The sequence below is a fragment of the Mustela nigripes genome, chromosome 4, assembly GCF_022355385.1.
Source record: "Mustela nigripes isolate SB6536 chromosome 4, MUSNIG.SB6536, whole genome shotgun sequence".
In the NCBI taxonomy this organism is placed as follows: Eukaryota; Metazoa; Chordata; class Mammalia; order Carnivora; family Mustelidae; genus Mustela; species Mustela nigripes.
The window spans coordinates 159,465,250-159,488,496 of record NC_081560.1 but is presented as its reverse complement, the minus strand read 5'-3'; the positions used below and the strand labels follow the sequence as shown (position 1 = coordinate 159,488,496).

The window sequence follows — 23,247 nt, the reverse complement described above, 5'->3', positions numbered from 1 at the left end:
ATAGAAGCCAATTCTTTTGGTCTGGAGCTTAAAGCTCTTTTTTCCCCCCTCACAATGTAAATGAAAATAGAAAGTTCCTTTATTACTCCTGTTTAATGGGGCTCAATAGTGCATGTTAAATCTTTTAACATATTCTTATATGTGATTTTAAAACATGTTTTTTATGCTTATTTAAGGAGAATGTACAATTTAACATAAATATTTGCTTTTAATCCACATTTTAGATACAAAACAGGGTCCAGAAATGTTATGAATAGTGTTTGGATGACGACAGGGTCTTTCCCCATCAGAGCACAGGTGACCATTACATGTCACAAACAATTTATTTTCCAAACATATACAAATACATTTATATTTCACTTTGGCAGCAGAAACTGTAGGTGAAAAATCAGTTTTAAAGTAGGAATTCATTAACTATTTCACACTTGTATTATGCTTTTACCCTTCTGGTTACATACATAGAGAATCACGGTGGGACCATAAAAATATACATCTAGCATTTGAATGCTCTATGAATTTGAGAATGAAATTTATTGGTGCATAAACTTCTATGGCCTATATTGATGAGTTTCATTTTCAGAACTAAATATCCTAGTCAGTTACCCACATACACCCTGAGGCTATAACAAGCTACAGCCATTAATATATAATTTTTTAACTAGACAACTATCGAGCACCTACTGTGTGCTTAGCACTGTGCTAGGCACTTAAAAGTGAAGTGGGGGTAATAACAGGTGTAAGACACAGCACAGTCTTCCATGGTCTTGCATACTAAGATCATTCACACATTTTAGAAAATGCAACGTTACCCAATTCGGTGCCAGAGTGAATTAGTTCAAAGTTCAGAGGCCTAGGAAAGGTCTCAGAAATCTGCTTGAGCATAGTCTATTTGGGATCTAAGAGATGTATATGAATAACTTGGTAATCATGGAGATTCATGATTATAAATGGAGATTCATAATTCACGGAGATTCAGGAACATTTCGGTCATTCCATGTCAGAATCCTTAGCCATCAGCCAAAGATTCCTTTAGGAATTTGACACTTCAAATGGCTAAGAACGTACACATTGGTAACAGCACACCAGACCCTGGGAATACTGACCGAAGAATGGTCTTTGTGTAGGAGGCGGTCTTCCTTTTCTAATCACTTGGTGGAGGGTCTAGGTGTTCACATCCTTTCACTTTGCTGCTCACATAAGAGAAGCAACTGTTAGGGGTCTGAGGCAGCCATCTAGACAGCTATAGGCTGTAGGTTGTAGGCTGCCTCACTGCCAAGTTGGAAAGCAGACACCAGCCAGAAGAATCCTACTCTTCTTTTGGTGTGGTGGCAGTTAATTCAGTTCTACCAGGCAGAATGCAAGCTCTGTTACTTGTCAGAATTAAGCAAGGCCTGTGGGTCCCCAGGCCCCTAGAGGATGACAGGTATACAAAGCTACTGGATAGGGAAAGAGAAGAGAGGAAGGGGAAGATGTAGTTTGAGAAAGGAGTATGTGCGTGGCGGGGGGGGGGGGGGGGGGGAGGGGAAGGCTCTGCATTAGTGAGCCTCCAGTGTTTCCCAGGCCCTTGAGATGGGAGACCTTTGTATGAAAGCTAATTTAAAAACTACCTGTAACTCAATTTTGTTGAGTTGCAACCCCCATTTATCCCCAACTGGAGAATTTATAAGTAACTATTACTTGCTAAGGATAGAATGACATGAAAAGAGGCATTTCCCTTAAAAGGGCATTTTCTGCCTAAACAGTATTGTTAACTTCCTACAGATTTGCCCTCAAACTTACCCTCAATTCTTTGATGACCTCAGGCAACCTTCCATTATTTTGTAAAACAATCAGTTCCAGATGAACAGGTGACCCAGAGGAAGTTAGTCTTTCTTCAGCATCACAGACCACGTTGGATTCTTATTTAGTCTTTCTTCACCAGCTACACGTATGCTGTAAAGTTGGCATCACCTAACAATAACAGAACTCATGCTCCTTTGTTTTTGGTAAAGCATGTTAAAATATTTTTCCTCAAAATCTTGTCATAAGCCTAGTTTGCATATTTAGATTCTTTTCCATATCAACTTTACTGATAAAAGTTTGCTACCCAGATTTTCAGGAGTCTGAAAAGTATGAAGTGGTAATGGGTAGAGTTGAGGTGGCCATTTTCGATTTATTCTAAATAATAGGTTAATTTCTTTCATTTGGTATACTAACATAGCTAGATCAGAGAAGATACAAGTAAAAATTTCATATATTTGACAAACACCAAGTTGTGCCAGTTAGTTGTAATAGAGGTTAGTTGTAATAGAGCAGGTGCTTTACATTTTGAGCAACGTGTCCTTCAGAAAGTCCCGAAGACTCTGATACAACGGAGCACGTGCTTTCACCGCAAAATGGAACGAACAACTAAGTTGGGTTCAACATAGGCAATACATTCACTTGTGAAACCTAGTCTCACTATAGTCTCAGGGAATTTCAGATTCTGTCCTGCACGCAAATCAGCTATGTTATAGATGGTAGGGTGGGGTGGGGCTTGAGCTTAGAGTCAAGGCCAAGTGCTAAACCTAGAGACCAGTCTTGCTTCTTACCCCTTACTCTGCACGGTTTTCATTTTGACTCTTAGCCAGTATGGGCAGTACCTCAGTTTTCAATATAGGATAAACCAAACCAGAGGAAAAGATGCCAATTTTATAGAAGCATGATAAAGTATTTCTGGAATATTTTTTTAAATGGGTCAGTATTGTGCATTTCTTACAGATTGATGATTTGATAAGAAGCCTGTAGCACTGGGCAAACTACATTCAATTGGAATAGCTTGAATTCTGTCGACAAGCAAATGGTGGCTGTAGCATTAAGGCTTTCAGTCAGTAAGAACTTACAACAACATGAAAGCTCTCTGGTTTATTTTTAACACTTCTGATTTTAGACTATGCAAAGAACTGGGGACTGTTTTATTCATTTTTATAATTAGTAAAAAGATTTATCAAAGAAAAAGTTAGGATTTTTCGTGTGCTTTATAATTTGAAGAAAAAATTTGAATATTGGTAGAAAGGTAAAATTTGAATTTTACTTTAGAGGAACACACATTACATTTTAAAAGTCATAATTTGCTTCATACCAAGAATAACAAGAATCCTTTATACTTACATGATAGTTTTATACAGCAAGATTTTAAAGATAATTTATCTTAAATGGCAGTTATGACTTGGAGCAATATCTCTTCAGTTAATCAGAAATGAAAATGAAGCTTTTTTTTTTAACATGAAATTCTGGCCCATGTCATGTATTCAGAGCATACATTTTTTTTTGTTGTTGCTAGATTTGTCTTAAAAGTGAGAACCAGTAATGCTTTTAATTGATAAGTGATATCAAGAAAGCTATGTATAATAAATATATAAGTACAGTGTCAGTACAAACCTTGTAAAATAAATAAATTTGAACACCAGCTCAGTCTACTTTTGCTTTAAGAAATGGTTAAATTTCTTGTTAAGATGTCACAACTCAGTAATTAATTTATACATAATTCTAAATTCAATTTGTGAAAACCAAAAGTGGAATAATCTGTGAATACATAAGCAATAAACTTAAAAAAAAAAACAAAACAACAACCCAGCATCATTCTCTACATAAAAAGAGATGCTAAAGAAGAGTCCACTACGGTGCATAATACAGAACCTACACCGAATTACTCTTTAATGACTCCTACAGGATGTATCTACATTTGCCCCGAAGTTTCCAATTGTCAGCCATGACGTGTAGGACTGAACTAGCTTACTTGTTTTCAGACCTCTGTGGTCTTGTTCCCAGTTTTCTAAGTCAGGTCAGCAAACTATGGCTCTGTGCCGAATCCAGCCTGCCACCAGGTTTTTTATGGCTCTTGAACTAAGAATAGTCTTTATGTTTTTGAGTGATAGAAAAAAAACCCAAAAGAGAGTTATTAGTGACGTGAAAATACATGAAGTTGCGATTTCAGCGTCTGTAAGTGGTTTTATTGGAACACAGCCACACTCACATCTGCATGGTCTGTGGCTGCTTTTGCACTGTTACCAGCTGAGCTGAGTGGCTGCAGTGGAGACCAAAGGACCCAGAAAGCCTAAAATCCTTACGGTCTGGCCCTTTATGGACAGAGTTTGCTGACCCTTGTTCTAAGTCCGTCACTGCAAGCTTAGCAGTGTTCCGACTGCTGACATTTATAAAATGGCCACCTCCTGGGCTTCTTGGTTGCATTCATCAGGAAACTGGGTGGTAGGTAGCCCGGTACCATTTTGCTTGACCTCAGCGTGGACCTCACATCATGTGTGAAGAAGTCTTCAGTTCAGAAATCATCAGTTTCCAGTTTAAGTCTGATGAAGGTAAAGGAAATAATATTTGTTTCTACCATGTTCACTCTTGACTTCAACTTCTTACCAAAGGATCTTCACCTGTAAAGTGGTATACATAGGTTTGTGAGTATATTTAAAATGAAGGAGCAGCAACATCTGCAGTGTAGTAGCAAGGGTTTAGTGTGGTTCAACAAAGAGAAACCCATAATTCTGGTGGCTGGTTTAGAAGAGCGAGTCTTGGCCATAAACTTGCAGTGTTGGGACGCCTGGGTGGCTCAGTGGGTTAAAGCCTCTGCCTTCGGCTCAGGTCATGATTTCAGGGTCCTGGGATCAAGTCCTGAATTGGGTCCCTGATCAGCAGGACCCTGCTTCTCCAGCTGCCTGCCACTCCCCCTGCTTGTGCTCTCTCTGACAAATAAATAAATAAAATCTTCCAAAAACAAACAAACAAACTAACTTGGGGTGTCATAACGTGGTGTTCCTGGGAGGTGGAACGTGAGCCCGTTTCTGGCCTGGAACACCACAGCCTTTCGAAGGATTTTTAAAATCACAATCAGATGAACTAAAGCTTTTCTAAAAGGTGGGATTCTTTCAACTCTGCATCATTTCAGAGAAGAGTAAGGTAAATAATTGTTTAGGATTTCTTTTTTTTTTTTTTTTTTTTTAAGATTTTATTTATTTGTCAGAGAGAGAGAGGGAGCGAGAGTGAGCACAGGCAGACAGAGTGGCAGGCAGAGACAGAGGGAGAAGCAGGCTCCCTGCTGAGCAAGGAGCCCGATGTGGGACCCGATCCCAGGACGCTGGGATCATGACCTGAGCCGAAGGCAGCGGCTTAACCCACTGAGCCACCCAGGCGCCCCTGTTTAGGATTTCTTAAATTATTAAGGGGTAACTGAAAACTTCAGGAGTGAAAGTTTTAGAACATGAAACCTTATGTTCTCGAAAACACTAAACTTGCCTTCTTGTGAACACAGAAAATCTCTTCTGAGAAACATCCCTTTCTGAGGACACTGTAAAGAAGTTTATAACATGAGAGTCACATTCTCATAGTTCCAACCATGGCTGTTTTTTAAAGAAAAACTTCCCCAACTTTAAGCAAAGCTGAGGTCAACTGAATGATTCTGAATGTCTGCTTGCTTTAGGAAAATACAGTCCAAAGGCATACTTCTAAATCCACTCCCCCCCTCTCACCCCCATAATGCTCATTTGTAGTAACCTTCTCTGAGTCAGACATCCGGTGGCATTGCCCTCCTACAGACTTCCTTAATCCTGCGGCACTATGAGGGCTCCGTTCATGCGGACTGTGATGCTACTATCACTATGGAGGTCAGAATAGAGGGGTATGTACAATCTTACATCTCGGATTCATCTGATATTAAGTTCTTGATCTGAGAAAATATTTTGAATTTTGATTACTGTCCTTAACAGTGTCTGCTCACAGACCCACTGCCAAGGTGAAGCATTCTCTGAAAAACTGGAGAGGCTCAATACTGGTGCTTAGTCCTAAAGAGAAGTGTTCTGTGCACAGTCACTATTATCCGATGTGTGATGTGGATTGCTGCTCTGGCTCTGAGAGTTCCTTCAGATGAGCCTTTACATACAGAACCTACGTATCCGTGAACCTCTCAGAGTAGCTGGATACGCCGGTGGTCTGCAGGAGGGCGTTTCCTGTATTTGGTCCCATCTGTTGTTTTCGAAGAGCTTTATATGTGTAGTACGGGGCACTGATTATCTTAGGAGTTTCTCCTTAAATGTAGAAACATAGGCTCAGTGTATTGGACCTTCTTTTGTGCTCTTAAAAATCAGATTAGGTCCTGCCAAAAGGTATCAATGAATTCTTTAATCGTGAGCTTCTACAATTTTATATAAGAAATTCCTGATCATGGGGCGCCTGGGTGGCTCAGTGAGTTAAAGCCTCTGCCTTCAGCTCAGGTCATGATCCTGGGGTCCTGGGATGGAGCCCCACATTGGGCTCTCTGCTCAGCAGGGAGCCTGCTTCCTCCTCTCTCTCCGCCTGCTTCTCTGCCTGTGATCTCTGTCAAATAAATAAATAAAATCTTAAGAAAAAAAATCCTGATTCTGATAAAGGCAGACGATGAAACCCCACAGTGTAAGCAGCAATGCCTTCACCATGGTAGCAGTCTCTCAATTTTAGAACGACAATGGCTTAGGTAAGGAGTGGGCTTTAATAATCACTGGGTGGTTCATTAAGAAATTAAAAAAAAAACAATAACAACTAGGTTAACTTTTTTTTTTTTTTTTTAGTTGGGTTTCATGTAATTTGTTTGAAGACGGAACGACGTTCACCCTGTGGACACCAAGCGGTGGGTGGGCCACCGAAGTGAGTTCACTGCAGTTTCCAGATAGAGGCTGTTATGCAGTTTTGAATGCCGGATTTTTATTTTTTTAATTGAGGCAGACCGTGATGAGGTTATTGAGGCTAAATCAAACCTCAAAGTGGACAGCATGAAACTAAAAATCCAAAGGAATGAGAGCCGAATGACCCATAGTAGTCCTTCGAGAATATTTGTGTTAGTAATGGTTAAGGCAGGTCCAGGTCTGATAAAATAAGGCTGATGTAGTAGTTTGAACAAGTTGGTTGTCTTCTTGGGACCTTCGTTAGGCTATCTACAAAACCAGTTGGTCTAAAATTAAAATGCTGATGGGACGCCTGGGTGGCTCAGTGGGTTAAGCCTCTGCCTTCAGCTCAGGTCATGATCTCAGGGTCCTGGGATTGAGCCCCGCATCGGGCTCTCTGCTCAGTGGAGAGCCTGCTTCCCGCTCTCTGCCTGCCTCTCTGCCTACTTGTGATCTTTCTCTCTGTCAAATACATAAATAAAATCTTAAAAAAAAAAAAATTAAAATGCTGAAGGCACATGGATCTTCAAAGCCCTTTTCCTATTTTTTAGGTACGATTCTCATCTGCCTTCAGGGGACATCGTCCTCTGGGCCTGCTATGCCTTACACAGTGGGCCCCCATTTCAGAATGACACAGTGACTCAGTCTACCTGGGTAAAACATGCCAGCCTCGGTTATTGTCGGTAGTCTATGGCATCACTGGAGGGCAAGCTGCCCACTGGTTTCTCCTCCTTGCTTTGGACACTTTCTGAGGCCAAGACCAGAGAAGATGATGTGAGTCCTCGGGGCTGTTTAGTTGACTTGGTGAACTTCTTGAATTCACTTGCAAAAGAAATGCCTTTTCTTCTGTCTTCTCTGGATGCCTGTGGAAAAAAGAACCTTCCATGGGTATAAGGTGAAAGCCAGGATCCTCAATCATCTGCCACACTATCCCTTTCCTCTTCCTCTCTAGTGGGTAGAATTTTGGGAAGAAGTGCTGAAGGAGCCCTCGCTCAAGACTACTTACTCACAGTGGAGTACATTTCTTTTTATGCAGTGAAAGTGAAGCCAAACTATTTTCTCCCTACTAAACCCTTGACTCAGAACCTTTCTCCTAGATTTCATAAGTTCCCAGATTTGATTACCACATGGTTATGAGTATCAAATGCTTTGTGGAGAGAGGAAAAGAACTTTGAACTTTACCTGCACCTGCTCCTTTAGCTTAAGGATGAATTTTCCTGCACCTTTCCACTTGCTCTGGGCTTGAAACACACATTCCTGATCCAAAAGAACCCTCTGGGAGGACTTCGGGGTAGAAGACTTCTTGGTAGCATCTTTCACCACTTCTTCCAAAAGCACATAGTCACTCGGGTTGGGGTTGCTCAGGATGCTATAGGAATATTTGGCTTTGCATAAGGTCTGAAAGAGAAGTTATAGTCCACTGAATATAGACACAGTATCTCCAACACTTGCATTCATTCTGAAGGAAACCTGAAGGCGGGAAGATGTCACAGACTTTTAGAGGAGGGGATCTATCTCAGATTGCATCGTCCCATGGTTGCACAGTTGTTGCCTGTAACATGCTCTCCCAGGTTACCTGATTGGGCTTCACAGCAGACCGTGATGTAGGTATTACGGCCCCATTTTCAGACAAGGAAACAAAAGAGGTTAAGCAGACTCCAGAGAATGCACAGCTAATGAGTAACAGAAGACGGACGTGGACTGGGTCTATGAGCACCAAAACTCATAGACATGAAGGTCACACAGACCGGGAGGAACAGAACCCTGATCCTAGGCAGCCCCTCTATCATGTTTTTGGATGTGGAAAGCATTTTAGTAATTTACCCGGTCTCCCTTCTCATTTAGTATAAGATCGTCTTTCACGTACGCATTTATTTGCTCATCAAATGCTTAGTGAGGGCCTTCTGTGTCCCAGATACTGTACTTTGGGGGAGAGAAAGGTGAAAAAAACAAACATAGGTCTGGACTCTCTTGGAGTTCAAACTCTATGAAGGAGACAAATATTAACCATGCCATCGTGCGGCAGGAAATAGCACCTAATAGTGCTTACCAGGTGCTGTGCATTGTTCATCTTACGTGTATTTACTGACTTAATCTTCACCACAACCCTGTGTGGAAAGGACTATTACACAGTCTCTGCATTGTGGAGGTAGTAGCTTATCACATAGGATATAATAATGTGTGCTGGAGCCAAATGGACTGGGCCAATGAGGTCAGATGTGGTGGGACTCTCCACACAACAGAAACTGGCCAACACTAAAAACCAGTTGGGCTTTTTCTTCGTCTTCTTTTTTTTTTTCCTTAAGAGAGCCAATTAACCAGCACACCACTGTAACTGAGGCACTAAGAAGGACAGCCGGGATATGAACTCAGCAATTTATTATTTATTTATTTATTTAAAAAAAAAAAGATTTTATTTATTTGACAGACAGAGATCACAAGTAGGCAGAGAGGCAGGCAGAGGGAGAGGAGGAAGCAGGCTCCCCGCTTAGCAGAGAGCCCGATGCGGGGCTTGATCCCAGGACCCTGAGATCAGGACCTAAGCCGAAGGCAGAGGCTTAACCCACTGAGCCACCCAGGTGCCCCTGAACTGAGCAATTTAATGTAGAGTCTGTGCTGTTAACTATTATGCTCTACCACTTTTCAAATGGGTAGTTAATAAACACATACCATGAGACTTGAAGGAAGGAGATACAGTCCTTCAAAACCATGTACACAAAGAAGCATGACTTAGAAGAGGGAAAGGGCCAGAGAAGGCCTCCGGCATGTCCTCTATAAAATCTCAGAAACAGTCACCAGGGACTGGCTTAGGCATTTCTGGGACAATGAAATTACTCCTCTGTGGAGTCCCCTCCTAAATCTTTTCCCAACAGTTCCACGGAAAGTGGGACTCATGATAGATACCAGGCAAATGTCTGCTGAAGGAATGAACTAGTATGTCCTAATTTAGAGGCACAATCTCCCTTTTCAGATACCCATTGGTCTAGAACTTCATTCATAAAATGAGCTGACGTCTGATTTGTGCCAGTGGTTTACAGTGAGGAGCCGACTTGAGGCGAGCGAGGGTGAGGCTTTCACCTGCTGAATGACATCCTGTGCGGTGCTGACACGGGGCGCTTTGATGACCGTTCGAGGTTGCTCTGGAGAAACATCATGCACTTGGACAAAGAAACTCTCCTCCTCGGAGCTCAGGATCACCTCCTTGTCATCTTGAATAATGCTTCTCTCTTCTAGGTTCTATGTTAGAAAAAGAAAGAAAGTATGAGTAAATGGTAAGATGATGAAGAAAAAGAAAGAAAAACTCAGCGAAAATGTGAGCTGTATCTGGGCAATGTGGGAACTATTTCTCAGCTTTCTATTTCATATACGAGTTAATAGTTCATAAATGATTCTATATCCATGTCTTCTGAGAGGAAGAAAGTAATGTAGGTATTTCTGCTGATGTTTACAGCCTGATAAGGTCTAGCTCACAGTGAGCCAGTAGATCTCTATATACTACAGAGTCCAAGTCAACTGTAGATACATTTGTAAAAGGACAACATACCATATTGCCAATGACCAAAAGCCAAATAAGAACACCGTGAATTACATTTAAGAGAGAGCCCATCCATTCCCTACACAGGCCTTGGGCAATTAAGGAATGCTAGACATCCGAACAATGAAACATGCAAACAGACTCTCAGCCAGACTGGATGGACAGAACCAGCAGTGAAAAGGCCGAAACGATGGCTGGAGGTTAGGATACACTGCAACGAATATCGACAAAATTCTCAGTAAGTGTTGAGAATTGGTCATCAGGTTAATTGGCTTTTGGTGACTCGGCTTTCAGTAAATTTTACACATGTAACTATATATTAAATATATATTTAGATATATCTATAGATATATGAATCTTATTAAAATTTTTAAAGAGTATAGAAATATATCAATAAAAAGTCAAACTTTCCCCATCATCAGCTTTTTCTTCCCCTCTCATCTTATTCTCCACAAAAAACCCCACTGTTGTTAGGTTATATATGCTTCTAAACATCTGCTATCGATCTATGTACTTTTGTGTGAACAAATATATACAATGAAACCCTGCAATTATGTGAATTTAGGTATAATATGATTATCGAATGGCTCCTGATTTTGTTAGCGCCATTCTCAAATGAAAGGTAGCTTACAGTTCTCTTCCACAAGGTGGGGGGTGGTCTGAAGGGGGAAAGTCAGCTCTATCCCAGGAACTGAGCATTTAGCAGGAAAGTCCCTGGATCTCTAACAGTCTCCTGGCCTAATCTCCTCAGATCAAGCCACTGAAATGATGCTAACTAACCAGAAAAATCCAAGAATCACTGCCACTCTCCTGGAGGTTCCAACCAGCGGTATGGCCCAGAATTGTCCCCGGGCAATATTGAAGTCTGAATGGATAACTGCCACCAGGTGGCGCCAAACTGCAGCCACGATCAGAAAGAATAGGTTCCTGGAGCTTCTTGCCAACCAGCCCCCCAGGCTCACTCCAATCATTTCATTAATCTTGCAATCATGGTTCCTACAATTTTCAGGACTGATGTTTTTGGACCCCATTTGTTATCTTATGGGTGTTGGGGAGGGGAGAGTTACTGTCTATTTTTATTATATAAACTCCATATAATGTTTTTCAACTTGTTTTTTTGTCCCCACTTAAAAGATTGTGGTGTTTAGTCCAATTTTAGGTCCAATTCCTAGATATTTAACTGTGTAATACGTCACTATGTTGATCATAATATATTTAGCCAGTTGGAGAGTAGGGCTGGGTGGTAATTCATCTGACATAATTTATAATCCGTATCTTGAAAACCAGGAAGCCAAGAAGCATAAAAAAACCAAAAAAGGTTCTAATGGACACATAAAATACCTCAATAACTATGCAATAAACATTACTTTTAAGAGAGCTCCTTGGAGCCTTACTCAGAACTTATTTATTTCCAAGGAGTTTTCTGCCCACATATTAGAAGGCTCAGGTTACACCAGAACAAGGGCCCTCACTTGTAGCTCTTTATAGCTTATTAAGCATTTTTTTACATATTGTCTGTAAGTTTGGTGTGAGTCTCATGGCAATATTTTTCAATCAGGCAGAATAGTTTCTCTTACAGATTTACAAATTAGGGCACAGAGTTTTACATAAGTTAAATGAGCTGTACAGGGTCATCTAATTTGTGGCAGAGCAAGGTCTGTCTGATTTCAAGTCCGGCAGGTAGCCCAGGAGGGCATACTGACCACAGGAAGATGTGATCCTGACAGCCTGAGAACCCAGAAGACAAGAAAACTATAAAAAGCAGGCAGGCAGGCAGACAGAGGTCAGAGGTCATGGAGGGCAGTTTGGGGACTTTCAATATATAGGCAATCTGCATACTTATCTCACTAGTTCCACAAAATGAAATACATGGAAATACTTATAGCCCAAATCTATCAACTATGCTTGTATCTGCTTGCATTCAATGACTGCTAAATTCATTCATTCAGTCAGTAAATATTTACTGTGTGTCACTATGCACCAGATCAACCTAAACACTTAAATGTAATTTGTTCTCTTAGCAGACACATGTCAGTCATTTAAAAAATCTCCCCATGCTTAGTGGCTCAGTCGGTTATGTTTCTGCCTTCAGCTCGGTTCATGATCCAGGAGTCCCGGAATCGAGCCCCAGATGGTGCTCCCTGCTCAGGGGCGAGTCCACGTCTCTCTATCCCTCTGCTCCTCCCCCTGCTTGTGTTCTCTCTCTCGCTCACTCTCTCTTTCAAATAAATAAATAAATACAATCAATCTTAAAAAAAAAAAATCTCCTTCCCACAAAAGCATTGTATAGGAGAGCTTGCTGTATTCTCCCCCTCAGAAAAATGCTTGTTAGCCTTCCTTTCTAATTTATCCCCCTGAAGCTTCAAAATGCATCTCTTCCACCAGCCCTTATGAAATATTTATTCCTGGGGTCTCTACAGCTTGTTTTCATATGCATTTTAAAGATTTTATTTATTTATTTTAGAGAGAGATTGCTAGAAGGGGAAGGATCGAAGTGGGAGGAGCAGAGGGGGAAGGGAGAGGGACAAGCAGACTCCATCCTCAGCATGGAGCCCCACATGGGGTTTGGTCCCAGGAGCCTGAGATCATGACCTGAGCTTAAACCAAGAGTCAGATACTTAATCGACTGAGCCACCCAGGCGGCCCTCAGACACATTTTAAATTGCATATGGGCATTCCTAACCTCCCCAGCATGACACTCAACGGCCGGTCCATGTTCTCTCCTGCTTGCTGCTGCCTGCTGTCTCCACAGTGCTGGGCACCAGTGTCCTCTGCAGAGGGCTGGCTCAGCACCAGCCTGTGGAGCACAGGATGGGGCAACAACACTGACCGGAAAGCCACAGATGTAGTTCTTTCTATGTCTCACCTTGTCATTTAACCTCTGTGAACCTCCATTTCCTTATGTGTGAAATGGTTTCCATTCTGTCACGAGATCATTCAAAAGCAGTAAGTAAGAACTTTAAACACTGTAAATCATTATGCAACTATATGGTTTGAAAATTCACTTGTTGACATAATCACTTAGATACTTTTTTATAGGTAGCTGGAGAATGAGGTAAGACAATGGGAAATAAAAAGGAAGAATGTAGAGAGAAACTGAACATGACTTCCAAAGTCCAGCTAAGCCCTCTGATATTTTCTCATAAAGCTGTAATTACTAGAACTGCTTGTTAACTGTCTCTGCAACGTGTAAGTCCAATAGGGAGGGGAGGATTGGGAGACAATTACATTTCTGTGCCTAACTGAAGTGTCCTTTTATGGTCTAAGGCAAGGTTAGGAGGAAAGACAGAGGCTCTGGTTTCCCAGAGCAGATGCTGGAGCTCTCTGGAGCCAAGAGCTGGAGCTCTTGGCCACCTCCACAGTTCAGTGCACAGTGAAAATGTAGCACATGATGCTGAAAACTGGCTCTTTCTCATCTCCACTGTATCCCAACACCATGGACCTTTGATGGGCATTTTACCAACCAAGCTCTATTACATGCTCCAAAGGAACCAACCGTGTGCCCAGAACAGGGCTTGGCTCCTATTAGGTGCTCAGGAAATATTTGTTTAATCAATGGCTGAACTGACTCAACTCCTTCATTATTGACATATCATGAGGCATGACTGTCTGTGGTGAAGCAATGACTTTATAGGTCATTTTAGAAAATGGCGGGAAGTTAGTGGGTTCTTATAAAAAAGAAAAATCAATGCTCCATTCACAAACTCAGACAGGAGTTAACCAACGTAGACTGACATGCAATTACTGAATTGTTTCCTTTGTGGGAACAACCATGGGAATGTTAGTGAATGTAATGTTAATTTTTACTAATTCTGCCGGAGGCTGAGAGATTATTCTTGCTTTGTGTGAAGTTACAGAATATTTTCAAAGAACTACTGTTGTTTTGCCTAGAAGCACAGAATCTTCGAGTAGCTAAAACTTTAATAGGCATGAAGAGGCAGGCAAGGAAACCCCAAAGGTAAAAATACCAATGGGACTAGCATGAAACAGTGCTGTGATGCTTACGACAATGTCTTTTCACAATGAAATCAAATCCTGGACCCAGCTGATTCCTTATGTACAGCTGATGCCGTACATAAGGAATCCTTTGAGTTCTTGCTCCCTTTCTTTACAAATGACAGCTTTTAGACTGAATTTCCGTACCTTAGAGATAACATTCTGAACACGCGCAAAAGAATAAAATCATTTCTCCACATTTACTTAAGAAAAACAACAGAAGTCAAGTTGCAGTTATAGGAAATTCTGAATGCAGGGAGGTGGCCAGGTGTGAGGCTGCAAATCACATACTGAGTCGTCATGGTGTCAGACACACTTACTTCCTGCTGGGTTTTTAAGACAATCCTGCCAACATAGCCTTCCTCTGGAAACCAGCTGCTTAAAATCTGCATGATCTCTTCTTCTGGACCAATGACTCTTTGGAATGGTTGTTTCCTGCATTCATTCTTTTCCTTAGATATAAAAAATTTTTCTTCCATCAAAAAATAGTCTGTGACAATAGGTTTGGTGTTTTGTTCAGTCGTCAGAATCTAAAAAAAAAAGCAAAGGCAAAACTTTCATTCAAAATAAGGCTATTTTGGGATGCCTGAGTGGCTCAGTTGGTTAAGCAGCTGCCTTTGGCTCAGGTCATGATCCCAGCGTCCTGGGATCGAGTCCCACATTGGGCTCCTTGTGCGGCAGGGAGCCTGCTTCTCCCTCTGTCTCTGTCTGCCATTCTGTCTGCCTGTGCTTGCTCTCTCTCCCTCTCTCTCTCTGAAAAATAAAAACAAAATCTTAAAAAAAAATAAGGCTATTTTTCCAGCACCTGGGTGGCTCAGTTGGTTAAACATCTGCCTTGGTCTCAGGTCATGATCCCAGGGATCAAGTTCTGCATCGGGCTCCCCGCTTTGAGGGGGCCTGCTTCTCCCTCTGCCTCTCTCTCTCTCTCTCCCTCTGTCTCTCATGTCTCCCCCTCTATTTTTCATCTCTGTTTCACTCTCTGTCTTTCATGAATAAATAGAATCTTTAACCTGCCCCCAAACTAAAATGAGCTGTTTTTTTTTTTTTTTAAGATTTTATTTATTTATTTGACAGACAGAGATCACAAGTAGGCAGAGAGGCAGACAGAGAGAGAAGAAGGGAAGCAGGCTCCCTGCCGTGCAGAGAGCCCGATGCGGGACTCGATCCCAGGATCCTGGGATCATGACCTGAGCCGAAGGCAGAGGCTTTAACCCACTGAGCCACCCAGGTGCCCCTAAAATGAGCTGTTTTTTTGCAGCGAACAAACTGATGGTTACCGGAAGGGAGGTAGGTTGGGGGATGAGTGAAATAGGTAAAGGGGGATTCATGAGACACTTATCATGGTGGGCACTGAGCAATGTATGGAATGATCGAATCATTGCATTATTATACACCTGAAATCAACATAACATTGTATGTTGACTATACTTGAATAAATACACACACACACACACACACACACACGAAATAAGCCTGTTTTCACAGTGTTTACATAGGTTTGATGTACCATTTATAAGTAAGACCTACTCTGCAGCGTTGCATAATTCTTCCTGGAAGACCTAAGAACTCTCTGATGTCCAAGAAGGATTGTTTATGTTCATTCTGGGCAACGACACAATTTATTCATAATCCCCAGACAGTGTAACTATTTTTCCCACAGTTGGAATGAGAGCTCCTACTGAATTACAAGCTTGAGGCTTCCCAGTCTATGCGTTTAGCTCTCTGGGATCCTGTCACTCAGGACCAGTGGCAAAGACCCTAACACAGCTTTTACCAACATCATCCCTTTTTCTCAGGTTGGAAATGCTTGTCTTCTAATGTCATCTGACCTAAGTTCCTGGGAATTCTCCTTTCAATGAACTCTTGACACCATGCCTACAAGCTTGTTTTCTTTGTTGGCGACGGACCCTGGATGGTCAAACAGAGCAGCCGAGATGAGGCTCTGGAGCCAGACGGACCTGGGTCTGAGGTTTGCCTTTAATATTGACTGACTGCGAGGTGCTGGGCATGATATTTAACCCCCTGGAGGCTCAGTTTCCCCATACATAAAATGGGAACAGTAAAAGTAACAACCTCGTCATTTCATTTTATGATACAGGCACCGGTTATGAAGCCGGATGCAGGCACTTATGAGAACCCAGTGAACACTAGCCATCACTATGGCCCCTCTGGCTAATGCATTGCTTCCCACCCATACAGGTTACTGACAAAAGGCTCAACTTCGAGTGGGGACAGAGAAAGTTGCCACCATCTGGCTTGTATTAGGCAAACACCCTTCTCCTAGCTTGCACCAATGATGCAACTACCAGAGTCAGCACTTGGCACTTCTTCATCTCACTTGGAGGAAAAGCAGAGAGAGCTGAGGACGGTGGAGGCAGAAGACTCTCAGGGAGACGCTGCTCCCTTCACCCCAGTCCTTGGTCTCTAATCGATCCTGGGCTACGGATCCTATGGGGGGCAAGACAGCTACTGCTATGGGGTATTCAGGATGTGACGCCTCTAGGAGTGGGTCAGTCGGCACCATCATCCCCATGAGAGGGCCGTCTCACTCCCTCCTCAGTCCTGCTTTATATCCATGGAATTATTCACCAGGAGTGACAATAAAGTAATGGGCTGCTTTTTGTGGGTGGTCTATGGAAATACTACCCTACTTAATATCTCCAAATCCCCGACAATACTTTGTGATAGTAGATGCTGAAGTTCATGGCCCGATTGCTTTATTTTTTTTTTTAAATATTTTATTTATTTATTTGACAGAGAGAAATCACAAGTAGATGGAGAGGCAGGCAGAGAGAGAGAGAGAGGGAAGCGGGCTCTCTGCTCAGCAGGGAGCCCGATGCGGGACTCGATCCCAGGACCCTGAGATCATGACCTGAGCCGAAGGCAGCGGCTTAACCCACTGAGCCACCCAGGCGCCCAGCCCGATTGCTTTAAAAGATAAAAACAAACCCCCAAACAAATGCCACTCCCCCAAGTCTTGGTAGTTGCTTTTGTTTGATAGTCTATGAAAACTGGCACTTAAGCCGTTTTCTCTGACTTTAAGTCAGTTTTAAAATGTTGGGCAAATTGTTGCCTGTCCATAGAGACTTTCTTTCAAAACCAGAACTATTTATTACTCTTATTCCATATGGTGGTTTCACTGGTTTCTAGTCTCCACCCCCGCCGCATACATTCTAGGATCCCAGCTACTTGTCGTCACACACCCTAACTTCAGAGAAAGCCCATGGTTACTCCTCTTGGTTACTGCTCCCTTGGTCTACTCCCAAGGAGGAAAAGGGATGAATTGGGTTAGGGATAAAATAGTCTGCCAAGATATTAGGTCACTGTGCTAGGAAAAGACAAAAGACATTACACATGGGTATGCCTGTCCTTTTGAGGAACTGCCTCCCTCTGGATGCTGCTTTGTTCCCGGTTTTCTCACTCAGACATGCCCTCCCATGGGGCAGTGGCCCTGCCTACAGAAAGCCACAGAGATCTTTGGGGTTCCCAAGCAGATGCGGGACCACATGAGGGGACTCAGGCCAGGGCTGCTGCAGGGTTTGGGGCAACAGGCCCTCGTTCTCTCATGTCAGGCCCTGCTGGCCCCTTTGCACCAGAGGGATGGTACCTGGAAGGCTGAGATCAAGTGACAGGGGAAGGCCGACAAGGGGGCTGCTCAACATGCACATAAATGCTTAAGGTTGGAAGGGCCAAAGATGTCTTCTTGGCCATGTGCTCCACCCTGATGCGCTAAAACTTTGATCTAACTCCTAGGACGGCAAGCAGACTTCATTCAGCTTGTGTGCAAATTCTGATGGATTAGTAAGCTCTACATTAAAAAGGGAGATGAGGCCCGGCTCTAGGGTTAGAGGGAAGGAGTACACATGCTTGGAGAGCCACGCATTCTAGTCTTTATCCTTCCTGAACCCCATGTTTTTAATGTGTTAAAAATCCTTTTCTACAGGTTAGCTTGTCTCGTGGTATACCAAGTTCTCCCAGATCATTCTTAGGGTGGATCTTGGTGTTGAATTACACAAATAATCAAAAGGAAGCGCATCACCATGAACTTTGTGTTTTATGTATGCTTTTGTGTTTACACATGCATTTACGCATACACACACACACACACACACACACACACACACACACACACATATATATATATGTTGGATTCTCCCAACCATGGGCTTGTTGGACTTACTTGTTGGAGAAGTTGCTTTGCCTTGGTGCCACCATTTATGGAGAAAACAGTAAAGGGCTCTGGACCCGGGACCCCATGCACTGTGACTTTGTGAGTCTGCAAACATTTTCTTTCTTCTGTATTAAACATCTGCAAGGAAGATCACATGGTTTCTTATTCACTCTCATTCTCGTGTTATTTCCAGGCTATATTCAATACAGAAGTACTAGTTCTTAGAAGTCTGTAGGGGGACACATAAATGCAAAAGAAGACCATTCTTCTATAACGGGATGCTTCTGTTTGTGGTTGAAGAGGCCATGGTGCATCTTCCCTAATAGTCTAGTGAGGATATTAGCAATATACTACCAAAATAATAATTTATTTTAAATAGTAGTGACTCTTTACATCCTAATTAGGAGACCTGATATCATCTGAAATGCGTGTTACTTCTGATGAACTGACCTCCAACAGTGTCTACTGAGTTCCATCTCTCTTTAGGGTCCTGGGCTAGAATTTTGGATGGTAAGATGATAAATAGACTATTACATCCTTGGAGAGCTTGCTGCCTGGGCACACAAATAATTATAATGTGAAAAGCATTTCTGTTTCAGGAAGAGCTGGGGAGGTGTGTAACTCATAAAACTTTTTTTTTTTTAAAGATTTTATTTATCTATTTGACACAAGAGAGAGAGAGAGAATACAAGCAGAGGGAATGGGAGAGGGAGAAGCAGGATTCCTGCTGAGTAGGGAGCCCGATGCAGGACTCGATCCCAGGACCCTGGGATCATGACCTGAGCCAAAGGTAGATACTTAATGACTGAGCCACCCAGGAGCCCCCTTATAAAACTTTTTGAGCATTTTCTGTATTAAGATATATTCATTCATTCATTCAAAATACAAAATTTACTGAGAGCTGAATTTTGACATTATGCCTGGCCCTGGAAATATTATTTTATTATTATTTCTCTCCCTGGAAAAGGGACAAAGCCTCCATAAAACCCCCTAAAAGATGGAGTTCTGAGAGCTTCTGGGTTGCTGAACACTTCAGGATGCTGAAAAGCTCTGTACACCCTTCTTTCTAGACCTTGATCCATATATCTCTTCCATTTGGCTGCTCCTGTGTTGTATTCTTCATAATAAACTGGTAAGAGTAAAGCACATTTCTGAGTTCTATGAGTGATTGTAGAAAATTCTTGAACCTGGGGAGGGAGTTGTGGAAAACTCCTGAATTTATAACTGGTCAGTCAGCAGTACCAGTGACAGCCTGGCACTTGCCACTGGCACCTGAAGTGGGGATAGTCCTTAACTTCAGGATCCAATGCTAAGTCCAGGTAGATGGTGTCAGAATTAAATCAAAAGGCAGGACACCCAGCTGGTGTTAGAGCTGAAGGAGCATTGGGAAGACACCATGTATTTGGTGTCAGAAGTGCTGTGAGGAATAGTGGTTCATTCACGGCACGTGTGGCATCTTCAGTGCTAACAGGTTTCGAGGACGACCGACCCTGAATCCGGCACAAAGTCCTGCCTCTCCTCAGTGAAAAACATGTGATTCTTGCCCTTTGGTACCAGGCAGCCCTGCCCCTGCTTCCCAGTCCTCCGACCACGTACCAGCAATAGTATCCCTCCATCTTGGCCAAGGTGCTGTCCTTGACCTTGACCACACACTGAAGGAAATGAGATCAGGACAGAGAAAGAAGATAGTGACGAGGTGAGGGGAGGAGAAGCAGAGAAGAGAGCTGGGGGATTGCCAGGAGCCCAAGCCAGTGCCATTTGTGAGCATACACAGTGCCTTTCCACAGGTTGTTAGCGCTATGTTGAAGGTTAAGATTGCTCCAACGGTGAACGGGTTATCAAACATGTAAAGAGGTAATCATCAGGCACCCTTTAAAATTCACCTCTAAAGGGCAAGGTCATGGAATCATCCAGTTAATTAAAGCAGTGCTACTTGTTTAAGTAAACAACCCTGCATTACTGGGGTGAGTGCTGGTCCAGTGGTTCTCGAACTTCAGTGGGCCTGGGGAGCTTGTTAAGATGGAGAGTCTGCAATGGTGCTCCTCTCTGTGGTGTTCCTCCCCCATTTCCAAGAGGGCCGATGGTGCAACTCCCCAAGCTTGGCTTGATTAGTCTTTTCCCCATGTTGTTATTTTGGGTTCACCTCCCTGGCAGGCACCATCATGTACTTATTAAGAATATGGACTTTGTAAAAAATCAAAAATTAAAAAAAAAAAAGAAATCTTGCCATTTGCAACGACATGGATGAACAGGAGGGTATTATGCTGAGCGAACTAAGTCAGTCAGAGAAAGACAATTATCATATGATCTCTCTGATATGAGGAAGTTGAGAGGCAAAGTGGGGGGCTAGGGGGGTAAGAAAGAAAAAAATGAGACAAGATGGAATCAGGAGGGAGAAAAACCGTAGGAGACTCTTAATCTCACAAAACAAACTGAGGGTTACCACGGAAGGGGAGTAGGGAGAGGGTGGTGGGGTTATGGACATTGGGGAAGGTATGTGCTATAGTGAGTGCTGTGAAGTGTGTAAACCTGGCGATTCACAGACCTGTACCCCTGGGGCTAATAATACATTATATGTTAATAAGAAATAAAAAATTTAAAAAAAAGAGTATGGGCTTTGGCACTAGAATAACTTGGATTTATCACTGTGTGACCTCAGATATCTTAGCTCTGACCTTCCTCATCTATGGAGTGGAGATGGTATCAATATTTATTTCACAAAGTTATTGAGAGGATTAACTGAGTCAGTATAGGTGGAAAGTGTGAAGGGCTGGATGTTATTGTTACTATTACTTCCATTGCTACCTAATTAATAACTCTAATGGAGTTATTAATGCTGAGTGAAATAGAACTTCATTACCAAAGAGGCCGGCACAGCACTGCTGGAGGAGTTTTCTTCCATCCTTCTGCTGTTTATGAATAAACTAGAGATTTCCAAGACTTCATTGTGGAGGTTTCGCAGCTGAAGATGCCGATAACCTGGAATAATGCAGAATTGGGAGAAGCCTGTTAGCCACGCACCCCAGAGCTCTTTCCAGGAGACCACCCCGGGGAGGGCAGTCAACGGTCGGTGGAAATCAGGCCTTGGCGATGGGTGGGGAGTGGCAGCAGGCACGCAGCCAAGAGTTGCCTTTTCCTCAGCAGACTGCTGTCCCTGGGGACAGTTCTGGATCACTGAGCGGTAACTAACTTGCCTAGGTACTGTTTCTTTTTCTTTTTTTAAAGATTTTATTTATTTATTTGACAGACAGAGATCGTAAGTAGGCAGAGAGGCAGGCAGAGAGAGAGAGGAGGAAGCAGGCTCCCTGCAGAGCAGAGACTCTGGGATCATGACCTGAGCTGAAGGCAGAGAGGCTTTAATCCACTGAGCCACCCAGGCGCCCCACCTAGGTACTGTTTTTAACGTAGACTCAAAGCGAAAATCCTAAACTCAAATAAAATATACTAGGAAAACCTGACCACCTCTGTATCAAGTCATCTACAGTTACCATTCTACAAATATTCCCTTTTAGAACAGTTTTAGGGATAATATTCCAACAATAGGGGGTTGGCTAAGTAAGTTATGGTTTGAATGTTCGTACAAAATGGAATAACATGCAGCCAGTAAATGTGGTAATGAAGATGCATGGCTGTCAACATGAAAAGTCACACCCTACATACACCAGGAAGTGAAACAGTAAGGTGTGAAGCACTAAGATTAGTAGGAAGCCTATTTGTTAAAAATATACATTATGGGGTGCCTGGGTGGCTCAGTGGGTTAGGCCTCTGCCTTAGGCTCAGGTCATGATCATACTGCCCTGGGATCGAGCCCCGCATCAGACTCTCTGTGCAGCAGGGAGCCTGCTTCCCTCTCTCTCTCTCTCTGCCTGCCTCTCTGCCTACTTGTGATCTCTGTGTGTCAAATAAATAAATAAAATCTTTAAAAAAATACATTATGTAATATGTATATGTATGCATGTTATGTATAGTATATAAATACATGGGCAGAGAAATAAAGTCTGCAAAAGAAATACACCAAAAGTGATGATTTTGGATGGGGAATGGATGGTTAAAAAGAATTGTTTTTGCTTCTCTGTACTTTCTCACATTTCTGTAATGACTGTTATGAACCGAATTGTCTTCTCCAAATTCTTATGTTAAAGCTCTAACTCCTGGGACCTCAGAATGTGACTGTATCTGGAGGTAGGGTTTTTAAAGAGCGTTAGGGCCTTTAGGAAGTTAAAATGGGTCATCAGGGTGAGCCCTAAACCAGTACAATTGGTGTCCTTCTACAAAGAGATTAGCACAAAGACACAGAGAGACACCAGCCACACACTACAGACTGAGGGATGACCATGTGAGGACAGAGCAAGAAGGTGGCCATCTGCAAGCAAGGGAGAGAGGCCTTGGGAGAAACCAATCCTGCCAACACGCTGGTCTGCAGAACTGTAGGAAAGACACATCTGCTGTCTAAGCCCCCCATCTGCGGTGCTCTGTTATAGTGGCTGGAGCTGACTAAGGCAATGACCGAGGGCTGCTTGTATAGTGGGGAAAGCAGAAACTGTAGGAGCCTGTCACATGCTTGTGGCAGTTGGAGTGTGGTTGTGGGAAGAAGCATGTACTAGAACCTTGGTACTCAGAGCAGACCAGCAGGGTCAGCATCCCTGGGGGCTTGTTAGCCATGCAGAATCTCACGCCCTGCCCCAGACCTACTGAGTCAGAATCCGCATTTTATTACCAAGAGTCCCTGGTGAGGCCGAACCACCTCAGGCCAACAGCCCCAGCCGGTGCTCAGCATTCTCCAACCACCCCTGCTCTGCCCCAACACCCACCCCAGGTTCTGCCCCTGGATGAGGCTGGAGCCTACTCCCACCACAGCCTGATGATGCCACAAGCATACCTCA

General features: G+C 42.9%; 1 protein-coding gene across 3 annotated transcripts in view; it reads right to left on the bottom strand.

Annotated features, from left to right (window-relative positions):
- Window positions 1-61: 61 nt before the first annotated feature.
- The window catches only part of PLCE1 (phospholipase C epsilon 1), a 324,484-nt gene continuing 301,298 nt past the window's right edge, over window positions 62-23,247 (bottom strand). For 2 of the 3 annotated variants that reach the window (XM_059398158.1, XM_059398159.1), the window contains exons 27-33: window positions 21,225-21,343; window positions 18,374-18,502; window positions 14,514-14,723; window positions 9,741-9,899; window positions 7,845-8,060; window positions 7,313-7,525; window positions 62-4,403 (exon numbers count right to left, since the gene is read on the bottom strand). In XM_059398158.1, the coding sequence (XP_059254141.1) occupies window positions 7,337-7,525; window positions 7,845-8,060; window positions 9,741-9,899; window positions 14,514-14,723; window positions 18,374-18,502; window positions 21,225-21,343 (1,022 nt within the window). In that variant the 3' untranslated portion in view covers window positions 62-4,403; window positions 7,313-7,336. The remainder of the gene's footprint in view (window positions 4,404-7,312; window positions 7,526-7,844; window positions 8,061-9,740; window positions 9,900-14,513; window positions 14,724-18,373; window positions 18,503-21,224; window positions 21,344-23,247) is intronic. The other variant, XM_059398160.1, reaches the window with a different exon arrangement.